This window comes from Atractosteus spatula, chromosome 1 (genome assembly GCF_055471065.1).
Source record: "Atractosteus spatula isolate fAtrSpa1 chromosome 1, fAtrSpa1.hap1, whole genome shotgun sequence".
In the NCBI taxonomy this organism is placed as follows: Eukaryota; Metazoa; Chordata; class Actinopteri; order Semionotiformes; family Lepisosteidae; genus Atractosteus; species Atractosteus spatula.
In genome coordinates, this window is record NC_142706.1 from 63,957,737 (window position 1) to 63,971,297 (window position 13,561).

General features: G+C 49.0%; 1 protein-coding gene across 1 annotated transcript in view; it reads left to right on the forward strand.

The window, feature by feature from the left end:
* Positions 1 to 13,561, forward strand: part of dgkaa (diacylglycerol kinase, alpha a) — a 36,408-nt gene continuing 22,847 nt past the window's right edge. The window contains exons 1-2 of the mRNA XM_088916222.1: positions 1 to 581; positions 13,215 to 13,349. Of these exons, the coding sequence (XP_088772348.1) occupies positions 13,265 to 13,349 (85 nt within the window). The 5' untranslated portion in view covers positions 1 to 581; positions 13,215 to 13,264. The remainder of the gene's footprint in view (positions 582 to 13,214; positions 13,350 to 13,561) is intronic.

The window sequence follows — 13,561 nt, forward strand, 5'->3', positions numbered from 1 at the left end:
AGGAAAAAGAAGTGTCCTAACTTAAAGGAGAGCAAGCAGCGTGGAGCAGTGGTCTGGTCAGGTCTGGACCTAGTGGGAGTCGTGGATTCAAATTCTGAGTGTTTTTTTTTTCTTGAAGGGGGGGGTACTTCAATCATTTCTTCAGTCAATAACTCCCCCGCGTGGGTTACGTGGGTACCCCGCAGGTCGCCAATGTGAAATATTTTATTTGGTTATTATGTGCAGAATAAATACAGTCTTAAAGTAGGTTTATTCTCGCTCCTCTTCATTTAGTTTTCCGACCGGGTTACGAATCACGCCTCTGGCGCTACGACGCGTCTTCTGGGAGGGTCCCCCTCAGTCTTGGGCGTGTAGAAAAGCTTTTTTTAATAATCTGGGCTGAAGTCCAACCCAGAGCTCTTTTTTTTTACTTCTTTACCACAACGCAGAAGCCGGGGCAGGCACTGCGGATCTGACAGCGAACCACTTTTGTTTCTGAGTTTTTTTTCTCAGTTCCTGTGTGCTGTTTCTACCGCTACGAAATCTAAACACTTGCTTTTGCAGGAAAGGGAACAACTGACGACGCTTATCTGCCGATCAAGGTAATAGTATTGTCACTTCGATTTTTTTTTTGTCTTTTCCGATGCAGTTCGCTGTGCGTTGCCCTAAACGAATAATTGCTTAGTAGTCGCGTTTCGGTCTCTCCCGTCTCCTCTAGATCTGTCATTTTGTGATGGCAAAGATTAAGGGAAATCCGAAATATGTGTGTGCTTTCATTAGGCGTTTGTTTCCCAAAAAACCGTAACGGACGACGTCTAGTTCGCGAATACCCATCTGTATTAAAGCAGTTGATGTGTGTGTGTGTGTCGAGCTGATCTCAGTACAGTGTTGGGAGAATCGGACTTGGAGCGCAGCTCGGAAGAGCGATGAAGTAAATTTAGCGGCCGGGGAGGAAGATACAAAGTTTGATAACAACAGATTCACCGCAATTCATCTGGGCGAAATCTAGCGTTTTAATTTTTTTTTTTGTTTGGATTCAGTTCTCCGTAAAATCGCACTTGTTCACAGCCCGGGTCTGGTCAATGAACCGCTCTCACAGCAGACGGAGCGCCGTCTTTCGCTGTCGAGAGCCGGCGGCCGGAGTAACCGGCTCATCTGGTCTGCTTTACAGGTGTTGTGTCATTTCGAGCTCTCTTTAGCTTGAATTACAAGCCGAGGGTTTGGAGCCTCCTGGGAGTTACTAAAACAGTATTTTAATCTCCACAACATGGCTGTAAAAATAATGTTTACCTTGGAATGCGCTCATCCTCGACTTGCAACGCGGCGTGTGCCTTCCGAAAACAACCTGGAGGTTTGTACAGAAATGACCCGATTTTCTCTACTGTATAGATCTGAATTAATGTAAATACATTTTCCATACAGAGACTGGGTAGATTTCTACAGAATCATGTAGACCATCTTTAGGCTTTTTTTGTAACTGGGTTTATATTACCCTGCGTTTTTAATCTCCGGGCTTGTTTTGGACAGTTTTACGACTCCGTGCATAAAATTTACACCTGTCAACGGCGATAATGCTTGTGCACCATAAATGTAACTGTAATGTAAGAATACATTGTCAAAATCATTATTATTCTTAGATTGATGCTTGAAATAAAAAATGTCTTGCAATTTTGTGTCCCTCGGTGTATAACCCTCTTCTCCTGTATGTCAACACCGGTTTTAGCTTGGATGGGTTTGATGGATTAATATGTTGGGAACTCCCATCTCCTCTGTTTGCGTTGAGGAAAACTAATTTCCTGGGACACATGCTTGCCGGTGTGGTGCCATCGTAAACCCAGCTCGTCTCCCTAGCTTGGGTATGGTGCAGAGACTGCCTGAGCTGAGCCCTGTCCCGAGGAGAACTCTAAATAAGCACCATCCCTTTCAGTTCAATTCAACATAATGTATTCACCCCCCAAGGATGCAATTTAAGAATATAAGAATTTGTCACCCCTCGTGTTGCTGTACAGTAGCTGAGCTCCCACTGTTATCTTCCTTATCAGATTTGTGGTTAACTTGTCTTTGATTGTGTACAGCATCCCCTGGTTGTTTATCTAATGGTTATTAAGATGACAAAAGTTTAATATTAAAGTGACTGTCTGTGGGGGGGTGGGGGTTGGATTTTTTGGAACAAATCAATGAACAGAGACAAACAGCAGAAGAATTCCCCGTGTGTCGGTGGCCTGGCGGTCCACATTGTCACTGTGTACGGACCCGTGGGGCTGAGCCTCACTGGCAGGAAAGGCACTAGGCACCCTCCTGCTGTCCGTCTGCGAGACGTGCTTGATTTGTACACCCTGAGATGGGAGCAGTTTTCAATATGGTCAAAGCTTTGGACAGTGCAGCCTAGAGAACACCGCTCTGGAGCGGCATCGCTGGACGTCAGGGACACATCACGGTCGGTGTCTGCACTCAGACATTTCATTTGACCCGTTTCAGGGTTTCTGGACAGAACGGACGTTTTGGGCGTTTGGTTACAGTAGGCTCCAGCATTGGATTGTATTTCGGCAGCACAGGCACCCCACTCCCAGCCCTGGGTGGGTTGCAATGGGGTGTCATAGCAGGGATGGCACTGAACCCCACTTTCTTCTGGGTGGAAACAAGAACTACCCTGGGCCAGGCAGTGGACTGATGGGAGATACGATAGATACTTTATGGAAATAAGTCAGGGTCACCCAAACGCCACGTTTCCTCTGATTTACGTTTCAGTGGAAAACTGACGATACTTAGCCTTATAGAATTGTTAATGAAACTATATTCCTCATTAAACATTTCTAACGATTTAATTTGATAAGATCGTTTTTCTGTATCGTGAGACTTGCTAAAGCTTTAGGTATTTTTCCAGGAGGAATTCAGTTTCTGTCCTCCTCTTGTTTTAAACAGCCTGTTGGTCTTCATTCCCTCTCCAGTAGACGGAGCGCCGGTGCTGGCGTTAAATGCCTCCATGACTTTTTTAAGAGCTGAAAACAGTTAAAAAAAACGTTAGCAAGGGGGCTCAATTAAAGGCTTTGTCTAACGTGCGTTATTAAAACTTCAGCTGTGATGAAACCCAGAGGCTGTGGCGGTTGTTTTGCGTTCCTTGTAGTTATGCTAGAGTGTTAATGTTTTTTTTCCTGGCGTGTGACTGTATCCGCTCTGCTGTAGGCGTCCTCCGCAGGCCGCCCTCTGCCCTGTGCCCTCTGCTCTGTCATTCCGTGTCCTGTGATGTGTTTCACCTTGACTGCGCATCAGGCCCGCCAGCTTCCAGTCTCTCGTCGCTCACGCTGAGCTGCCCTCCTTGACACAAGTGGTTAAATTAACAGCTTTCAGCGTTAATGACTCATAATCCCCAGGCATGCCAAATAAGGTTAGAAAACTTGAGTGGAAAGAGGTGCTGTGAGTGTTTCATTAGCCTTTTTAAAAAAAATCTATTCCCCGTTTCTCGTCTTACAATGATGCCGAGCGATAAGCACCTGGTGGCCACAGAACAAAAAAAGAAGGTTGCTTCCACGGTACGATTTCTTAGAAAGAAATCCGGAATAATTATCAGCCTGCTCTCCAGGGTCGGGTTAAAGTCGCCAAATCTCTTTAGTCTTTGATGCAAGGCGATTGCAAAGCGGGGGAGGTTCGGGTCCTTGGAGATCTGGGGGGACATCGACCTGCAGGATTGCTTTAGGCTCAACACTGAAGTGCTGACCCCAGCCTCACAGCTCGGAGGAAACCCCTTATCCGGAGGAAGTACATTCCGGGTTGAAAAGGAAGACTCCTGTCTTGACATGGAGTTTCAGGCTCGTCCAGCGCCAGCCACCTGCCGCGAGGGGATCCTTCCTGGCCGGACTGGGCCGAGACTCCTGGAATAGCTTAGCAAGTGGAAATGAAATGGGCAGCTCGTGAGAGACGTATCCCTTCATGCTCTGAAAAGGCACGTCGTCGGCTTTTGGATGGAAATTGCTTTTGTCAGATTGCCACGAGCTCCAAAATAACACGGGTTTGCATCTGGAGAAGCTCCCAACAGTGCCAACAAGTAAGCATTCCAGCGGCCTCCCTTCAGGGGTTGCTGGTGCTAAGTGCTGCCATTTGAAAAAAAACAAAAAACAGGTGCGGTTCTCCTTTTTTCCGACAGCCACGGAGACGTCGTTTCTTAGGTTCTCTTACTTCCAGGAGAGCAGACGCAGGCCTCGCTTATCTCTATGTTAGCAAGCGGACGCCGCGCGGCCCCGTGAAGACGGTACTGTGTGTGAATCATCGGCGTCTCCAGAAAGCGCTGTCGGGTTGCACAGCAGAAGCTCTGGCAAGAACAGGGGCAGACTCAGCCGCGTTCTCGGGCGGGCCGTGGGGACGGGCTGGGGCTCGTCTGTGACGAGCTGAGAGGGTGCGAGGTGAGACAGCAGCTGCGCTGGCTGTTCAAGGAGCTCAGCGCCGGCCAGCCTGCGGAGCCCAGAAACACAGGCCCAGAAATATAGAGGAGCCGCAACAGAAACTTCCGGGAAGTCAAGGGCCCCTTTCCCCAGGCCTTTAGATGTTGACGGTGCGCTTCTGCAGTTTTGGAGCTGAAGCAGTTTCTTCAATAAACCCACTCCAAATTAAAGGCCACATTCGGCTTGCTTTTAGCTCGCAGCCTGAAAGAGGAGGGAACTTTGTATTTTTGCGGTGGTGCACTGGGAAAAAAACCCAGGGCATCCAAATTTGGAGTCACCAACGTGGACGGGCAGGTTTCTTCTTCAGGCGTTTATGCAAAAGCCCTTCTTTTAAACACATTCCAGTTTTGGAATTTGTTTTACCTTTTCAGCATGCAGGGAATGGCAGGGCCGCGCAGCCATTCTTGTCTTTAGTGAAACTTGTTTAAGCGATGAGGCTAAAGCACCTGAATTTTCTCTCTTCTATTAATAGACATTGCTACAGTAGATACAGGATGTAGGTGGCTTAATGGCTGTTCATTAGGGCTTTAAAGGCAGGTAGGCAGGCTAGAAGTACCTAAAACGAAAGGCCTTCAGAATGCACTGCATTCCTTTTGTTTGCTGTAATACCAGAGTTTAGACCACCCACGTTCCCTGGCTTTTGACATCTTCGGCTGAGCAAAAGTGGTTTTCTTCTTTACCACAGGAGCTCGGAGAAGTTGTGCATTGCCTGTTTGATAATGTGGGAGAAATGTAGTCTGCAGTCTCTTTGGCAGTTTCACAGCTAAACATTAGAAAGTCAATAAGGGGAATGCCAGCGCATCTGGGGAAAAACAGACCAAACTACAGGGCTTGGTGAATGGGTGCTGCATATCATCGTCCAGGACAGGCAGAGGAAGAAATTAAAGCTAAACACAGATAACAGTTTCTCTCGATGCTGAGTAGACAGACACCAAGGTGCTGAAAGCATTCAAGGTCTGCACTTGGAGTCAGGTTGGGCCCTGTCACCCAGAGGTCTCTGGGTTGAATCTCTCTCATTGGGTAGCTGTGACTAGAATTCCCCCCTTCCTCCCCGGGGCTTGGCTGAAGGCCCTGGAGCTTGGTGAGGAGCTCCAAGTGGAGAAGGCATCCTCTTGGAAGGAAGTGCAAAACGTTGAAGTTCTCCACTTCAAGTAGCAGGTCGACACAGAAAGCATCACAGTGTCTCCCATAATGCATCAAGATTCTGTAAGCATTTGGTGGTAGCAGTGGGATCTCCACCAATCCTTCATCCCTTGCCTCCAAGCTGCCGCCTGGAGGAAGCGTATGCACATGTTTTGCACGGACGGTGCCTGTCACCCGCACTGGTGTGAAAGATAGGGCAGAAAGCCACGTTCGTCAACAGTGATGTCAACTGGGGGTGGGTCGGCTGGGGTATGCTGTTAAGCAACATTTTTGGTGATTCCTTTGGCTCAGGATCAGTGAAAGAGAATCAGATAACATTCGAAATTCAAAATGTTTTGACAACAGCATAGTCAGAAGACCTCCTTAGGAAGGTTTCCAGACAGCACGAATCCAGCATGACTCATTGGCCTTGACTTCCAGGGAATGGCTGAGCTGCATATTCTGATATCGAGAGCTTCGGGCATGTTGGGAGTGTTAACCACAGAGCGCTTTTGTCGGAAAAATCCCTCCCCTTAAAGTCTTGCTTTACAAACCACATTCTCTTAATGTCAGCTATCTGGAACCTCTTGCTTCTGCATTTTGGATTTAAACCGGCAGCTCGTGTTGTTTCTGTAATTTTGGAGAATTGCAGAAGCGGGAAGAACCCGGGTTGTAGGGGTAATACAAGTCGAGCACACTGTGCCAAACAAAGCAGGGACGGTAGGCTTGCCGGACTTGTTACTTTGCCGAACCAGACAGCGAGGAGTGAGTTACTGTATCTTGGCCTGTGACGCCTGCACTGCAGCTAAGGCAGGTACTGTATCTGGGGCCTCGTTGAGCAGTTTGCTATGAAACAAGTTACTGCAGCATACTGAAACATGGAAGTTACTGTAAAAAATCTACAGGTCAGCCGGAAGACCGGGCGGGACGTTTTCTCGAGCCGGGTTGGACTGGGCAGTGTCATTTTTCGAGAAGGAGCAGGGAGGTATGGCTTCTGATCACTACAGATCTACAATATATTTCACACTGGGCTTATCCTTAGAAATGGCAGCCATGCATTTTAACATGAAACTAAAAAAAAGAATACAAATTGTGTTAATTACTGCTGACTGGATATTCCATGCCTGGTCAGTACCCCTGACCGGATACAGCCCTTAAATCGTTTACAAATGGAACAATCCAGTTGGAAAACCATACACCTGGCAGCCCCACAGTACACTCACACCTTACAGCAGTTTGGCCTTGTGCTTCAGGCTGGAGGGCGTGTCATACTATATACAAGATCAAGAGGAAAGCTGATGTTTACAACACAGGTGCGGAAGTCCCCTAGGATCAGCACAGCTCCGATATTAGTTGATTCTTTTAAAGGAGTCCCACCTCTGTGACGTGATGAGATTATTCTATTTTCTGCCCACTTCCCCCTTGCAGTTTGGAGCAGCCCATTGGGAATCACCCTCACACACCACTTTGCTCCCTAATTACTTGGAAACAGCTCCAGCGCAGGCGGCAGCCACAGTTTGCCAAGATCTCTAACAAACTCTCCCTTCAGCCGCGGCTGCTATGCAGCTTTCCTCACGGTCTTCCATCCCCGATCTGATTAAAGGAGGGGGAGGAGAGGAAGTTCCTTTCTTCCCAGATTCTTATTTCATCATCCCTGTGGTGTTTTATTGTATTTGCTTTATTGCATGAGGCCGTTTTTCCAGTCTTGTTTATCCTGTGCTTAGTGATGCTGCCAGGCGACTAATGCAGCGTACCTGCCTTTCGCATGCACTGTGCTGGGGGTGGCTGTCCAGGGCCCCAGGAGTCTAGGTTCAGTGTGGTCCTCCCTGCCTAAATCAAGTGTTGGATCTGGAGCCGTTGGTGACCACTGCAGTCTGAGCCAGGCCTCTCATGCTCTTTTGAGTGTTTCTCGTCTCGGGCGACTGATGTCCTGCGCAAGACAGCGGAATGGCTCGAGCCGAAGGGGCCGTGGTCTTCAGATCGGCGCCTTGCCGTCTGTGCAGAGCGCAGGTCCATGTCCACTGGATGTGGGGTTTTAATTGCATTGCGTTGCTGAGCGTGATGAATCTGTGCTCCCTTCTCCAGGGCAACGCAATCCTTGTTCTGAGACCGTGACCAGAGCAGAGCGCATTATTGTAAATGAGAGTCTGGCTAATGCCTGATGCATGGCTTAATTGACCTTGGGGGCTCCTGTGGCTCTCATCGGAAGGAAGGGAAAGCTGAGAGTTCAGAAATGTCGGGCACTTTGTTTCTGAATTTAAGAGCTGCCTGTTTGTTTTCGTCTAACTCTCCTGCGCGTGGGCGTGGGCAGCTGGGAGCGGGCTACGGTCACCCACCCCCTGCTAGTGCAGTCGAGTGAGAGCGTGTCCATGGAGAACCTGTTCTGTCCCACCGCCTGCAGCACCAGCGACAGATACAGCCTGTCAGGGGGGCAGAGGAGGACCTAGATCTCTGTTTCCAGAGGGCAGCTAAGCTGTCGACTACTTATCCAGTTAATTGGGTAATTAATACGTCCTCCCAGGCCCCAGAGCAGTCAGAAGATACTGAATCCTTTCTCTCCCCAAGCCGTCTGCTGTACATATTTTTAAAGGTCTTCTTAGTGCTAAAAAAGCACCACTAAAATCCCATTTTCCACAATTCCTTTTTTTTATATCAGCTGTCTCTTTGGTAAAATCCCGTCTCCTGCAGCGTGGGTCGGGATGTCAGTGAAGTGGGGGCGCGAGTGGATGTCACTCCAGTGTGGCGCTAATCTGAATATCCATTCTGGTTTCCCAGAAACGTTGCAGAACACTCAGGCCTGATGTGATCGTGCATTTCCGGATCAACCTGTGGAAATTGGGCCCCAGAGGGCAATATCCTGTCCAATGACGGTGATTATAAAGACAAATGAGGAAACTGAGGCTTAGGTACTGATACATCTGTTTCTGAAGTAACGTAGAGGGTGGGGGCAGGGAGGACAGGGATATAGAGCACCATCAAACTGCTCAGGGCAATCTAATGCATCAGCTGTCTCGGATTGCAGATCCTATGTTCTTCTGCACTTCATCAGCCCCTGTGTGAATGATCTTTAACGCCACTGCGCAGTGGCTTGCAGTGTCAGCAGTATTACGTCACCGATACGGGTTTAAGGTTTCTGACTTGCAGGCTTCAAGAGCAGGGTTATATCACAAAGTACCAGTCACCTGCAGGAGGGATGGGACCCTTGGATCCCTTAGGTGCTACCAACTGGGTTAGGTAGGCCAAATGGCCTCCTCTTGGATGGAACCTTTCGTATGTTCTGAGGGTCTTGTGTGTGGTTCGGGACGCAGTTCTCCGCAGCTGGTCATGCCCTCAGCCGCATCGTCTGTGTGCGTCTGTCAAACATCACGTGGCCCGAATTGTGTGGCTCCACGCAGGGGGACGAACGGGATTCCCATCATGCTCGGCAGTCTGACCCAGCTCAGTGGCGATGAGCCAATAGCGGACGCCGTCTGGAACGCTGCTGGTTTTTTTGTGTGCGGATGTGTAAAAGGGTTTTCTCGCTCCTGGGGGGTATGGAAGCAAGCGGCTGGCGCGTTTTGTGCCTGTATCTGTGCCCGTGCGCGCGTTACGCTGTGAAACCGGATGTTTTTCTGTGCGTGCAGCTGAATGGAGTCTTCTGCCGTGCAGCGTGGTGGAAGTGTGAAGCTTGCAACCCTCTCCCCACCCTCTCTCTCCACGGGGCCCGCCTGAATTTAGAAGCTATACTGCTCACCGCACGGCAAAAAAAAGAGGTTTCCAGATGTCTGCTGCCTTTGTTTTTTTTTTCCGAAAGCGCCCAGAGAGCATGGAAATGTGTCTTGCGGTTAAGACTTACCGTTGAACTCTTGTGCTGCAGCCTTCACCTCCACTGCAGTGGGGGGGGGCGGTGTCTGATTGCATAAGCTTGACATTTCAGACAGCAGTTCGTGCACACGATCGCTTTCTTAGTCAAAGCTGTGGTTAGAGTGAACCAGGGCTTCCAAGACGATCTCACTGTTACCCCGCGTCCTGCCAGCGTGACTCAGTGTGAAGTGGGGTTTCGATCTGTCTGCCCCTGCCTCTGTTATTCCTGCTCGCTGTTTTTCGGCGTGGGTCTGTTGTTCGGGCGGCTGGAATGACTCCATCCTCGTGAGCTCACTTAGCTCTTTTGAGACTGTGAACGTCAGCGTTGTTGGCCAACTGAACTGTTGAATGCTTGCACACGTGTACACGACGTACAGTGCGGTCATTCTGTGAAGAGCTGATGCTGTTTTATAGACATCTGTACTCTGCAAGGAACCCATGCATGCTTCCATAATCCTAAAGGGGCCAGCAGGGGGCGCTCACCCTGGGGTCCATGTGAGTCCTAATGTCCCAGTATAGTGACGGGGACACTATACTGTAAACAGGCGGCGTCCTTCGGATGAGACGTAAAACCAAAGTCCTGACTCTCTGTGGTCATTAAAAATCCCAGGGCGTTTCTCGAAAAGAGCAGGGGTGTAACCCCGGTGTCCTGGCTAAATTTCCCATTGGCCCTTACCAATCATGGCCTCCTAATAATCCCCATCTATGAATTGGCTTCATTACTCTGCTCTCCTCCCCACTGATAGCTGGTGTGTGGTGAGCGTTCTGGCGCACTATGGCTGCCGTCGCATCATCCAGGTGGGGCTGCACATTGGTGGGGGTGGAGAGGAGTCCCCATTACCTGTAAAGCGCTTTGAGTGGAGTGTCCAGAAAAGCGCTATATAAGTGTAAGCAATTATTACTTATTATTATTAAAGGTTCTGCATTGCTGGTGTATCACTACTACGTTATGTACAGGTACAATCTACCTTCTGTGTACCATGCTGTGAAGTTCCCATTGACAAAATAGTTTTAAATTATACTTCTGTGTCCAAATAGTTTTTTCCATCAATTTTCAATAACTGCTTAGTCCGGCACAACCACAGAGTATCATTTAGCAGACAATGGGCGCCAGGCAGGGTACACTCATCACAGGGCATTCACACCATGACAATTTCAGAGATGCCAGTTCACCTATAGGGCCTGGTTTCTGGAGTCCTGTATCAACATCCTCTCAATTTCCTCCTGCTTTCCTTGTCTGGGAGTCAGTGTTTTGCCGAATTTTCTAAGGACCCTTATCATCTCCCCTTTTGCTCTTGACCGCTCATAAAGAGATGCTGTTCGTTAATTTTTTTTAAATGGGGTCCCCAATTTGTTTTGGTTCGACCATCCAGACGATTTTCGGATTTTCCAGAAAAAATGTGTTTTTCCGTATCCAGCTCCCGGGCTACGAGCCCCCCCATGCCTGCATGCGCCTGGGGAGCAAGGAAGAGAAGGAACAGGGGGCTCCCCTGCACCTCTGCTGGATCGTCACGGTCTGGGCAGCCCTGTGCCGGGGGATCTGCACTGCCAGGAGCAGAGATAATAATAATAATTCCTCACACTTACACAGCACTGTTCCGGAGACTCCACTCAAAGCGCTTCATAGATAACGGGGACTCCCCTCCACCCCCTGGATGATGCGACAACAGTCAGAGTGCACCAGAACGCTCACCACACACCAGCTCTCAGTGGGGAGGAGAGCAGAGCGATGAAGCCAGTTCAGAGACGGGGGATTATTAGGAGGCCATCATCTCTCCTACCAGCCTGCCCTCGGCAGTGTATGGCCTACAGCACGCTGTCAAGTGGTTTGCATGTGACGTTCTTATAACCTGGCGGCGGGTGATGTCCCTTTCAAGGCTAGGTAATGCATCTGGCGGCATTAAGCTGAACTGCTTTCAAAAAGCAGCTTTTTTTTATGTAGCGCAGTGTCGTCCAAAAGAGCCCAGCGGATTCTAAGTGAGGCCCATCTAATGTGTTGCTCAGCCTTAATGTGACTTCACTTCATTTGAACGGAACAGGGAGCAGTGTGTATCCTTGAATGTCTGCTTGAGGTTAGAAGTATCTGCTAAGTGGCTGCTTAGCTGTTAAGCGGCTATATTGCCTTTCAGCCAAGGAAAGCTGAGAGTAAGCAAGCGTAACGCAGAAGGGCCAGGGTGGAATTGGCGGGGTGGGGCCGGGCAGGTGTCAGACCACAGAAATCTGTGGTTGTAAAGTGGCTGCTGACTTGTGCTCGGCTGGGCTTGCCCCCTCCGCTCTCCCTGGGTGAAAGCCCTTCTATGGGGGAATCACAGCTCCAGCCAGGGAGATTTCTGCCAGGCCTTGATGTCATCCTGTTGCTAGGGGACAGGAGGAGGGGCGGGGGTTGCCAAGGACAGTGCTACCCCATCAGCTTGACGCCTTGCCCGTTGCCAGGGGCGCCCGCGGAGGGCAACCCAGCCATGCATGAAAGGAGCTCCCCCCCCCTCCCAGAGCACACAGCTCCCTGATTGCGGTCTTATATGAGAAAAACTGACTCGGGGTAAGGCACTGATTCAAACTCCAGTCTGCAGTCGCTCTGACTCATTGTGTAAACAAGGGAATACCCACCAAGTCTATTTTTAGAGCTCTGACCTTCGGGTATGTGCTTTTGTAGAAAAAAAAAAGGAACATTCGTTTGTTTTCGCAAAGTTAAAGAGCTTTTATCACAATATATAAGCACAACAGGCCCACACAACCTCCCTCTCGCTCAGTCCCTTGGCTCTGAACATCGGGCCCCGCTGCCTGCGTCTTTCTGACCATGAGCCCACACGGCCTCTCCTTCTCCCAGCCCCTCAGCTCTACCCTCTAGCCCACACTGCCTCCCTCTCTCTCAACACCTACATTTGCCTTCTTACATAACTAATGGTTCCTGGAGCTGCGCTAGCCGGTATAACCTCACTGTAATATAGTGTGCTCATGAATTTAGATGGTTTATTCATGCAGCTTTATCTGGAATGTGTTCTTCAGTTGCCTGTGTTCAGAATTGCAGTAGCTCTGAGAGACAACGGTTACATAAGGAAAGTTACAAACAAAACGAGGCCATTCGACCATCAAGCTCCTTTGGTTGCTAGAGGCTAATTGATCTGAGGGTCTCATCCAGTCGCGTTTCAAAAGAAGCCAGGCTATCAGCTTCAACAACATAGCTGGGTCGCATGTTGCAGACACCTACGACTCTTTGTGTAAAACGTTACTCCTGTTCGTGGTTTTAACTTTATCTCCTGGTCCTTTCTCTGCAAGGGTATGACCACTTCAAGAAATGAGTCTTGTAGACAACAAAAGGATTATGAGATTTCATGATTTCACTATCACTATAAACATCACAGTGTAGAAGTCTTAATTTTCTCTGAATTACTCTGTAATTTCTCTAAATTACTTATTACTCTGGAAAATACCACTTGAAAAGTTTCAGCATAACTACCCATTAGATGCAAAACTGTGATTACTCCACAGTGCCTTATGCTGTAGGCTACGACATCCTAATATATTTTGCTGGACATTATGGTGTAGGCTATGACATCATAATATGTTGTGCTGGACCTTATGTTGTAGGCTATGACATCATAATATATTTTGCTGGACATTATGGTATAGGATATGACATCATAATATGTTGTGCTGGACCTTATGCTGTAGGCTATGATGTCATAATATATTGTGCTGGACCTTATGATGTTGGCTATGACATCATTATATATTGTGTAGGACTTTACAGTGCAGGTCTTTCGTGGGCACTGTTGCCCTGGGCAGTTTTGGCCTGCTCCACTGACACCCCCTTCCATCCTACTCTCTCTCCAGTTGGCAGCCCGACAGCACCCCATCTCTGCCTGCTGGCCTGGCTGCCCAGAATGACTTCGCCCGCTGAGGTGGAGGGCAAGGAGCTGGCGTCGCTCAGCCCCGTGGACTTCATCCAGCTCCAGCAGTACATCGACTGTAAGAAACCCTCGTTCTCTTCCCTTCCTCTCTGGCACAAGAACAGCAGGCAGCTCACAAACGAGAGGAGCCGTCCGGCTCATCTGGCCAGTGCGGTACTTAGCAACTAATTGATCCAAAGTTCTCATCCAGCCCTTTCCAGAACCTTGGATCAATTTATTATTCGCTGCTTAATTGACTGCTTTACTCAATTTACTTCTCCTTTTTGTTTC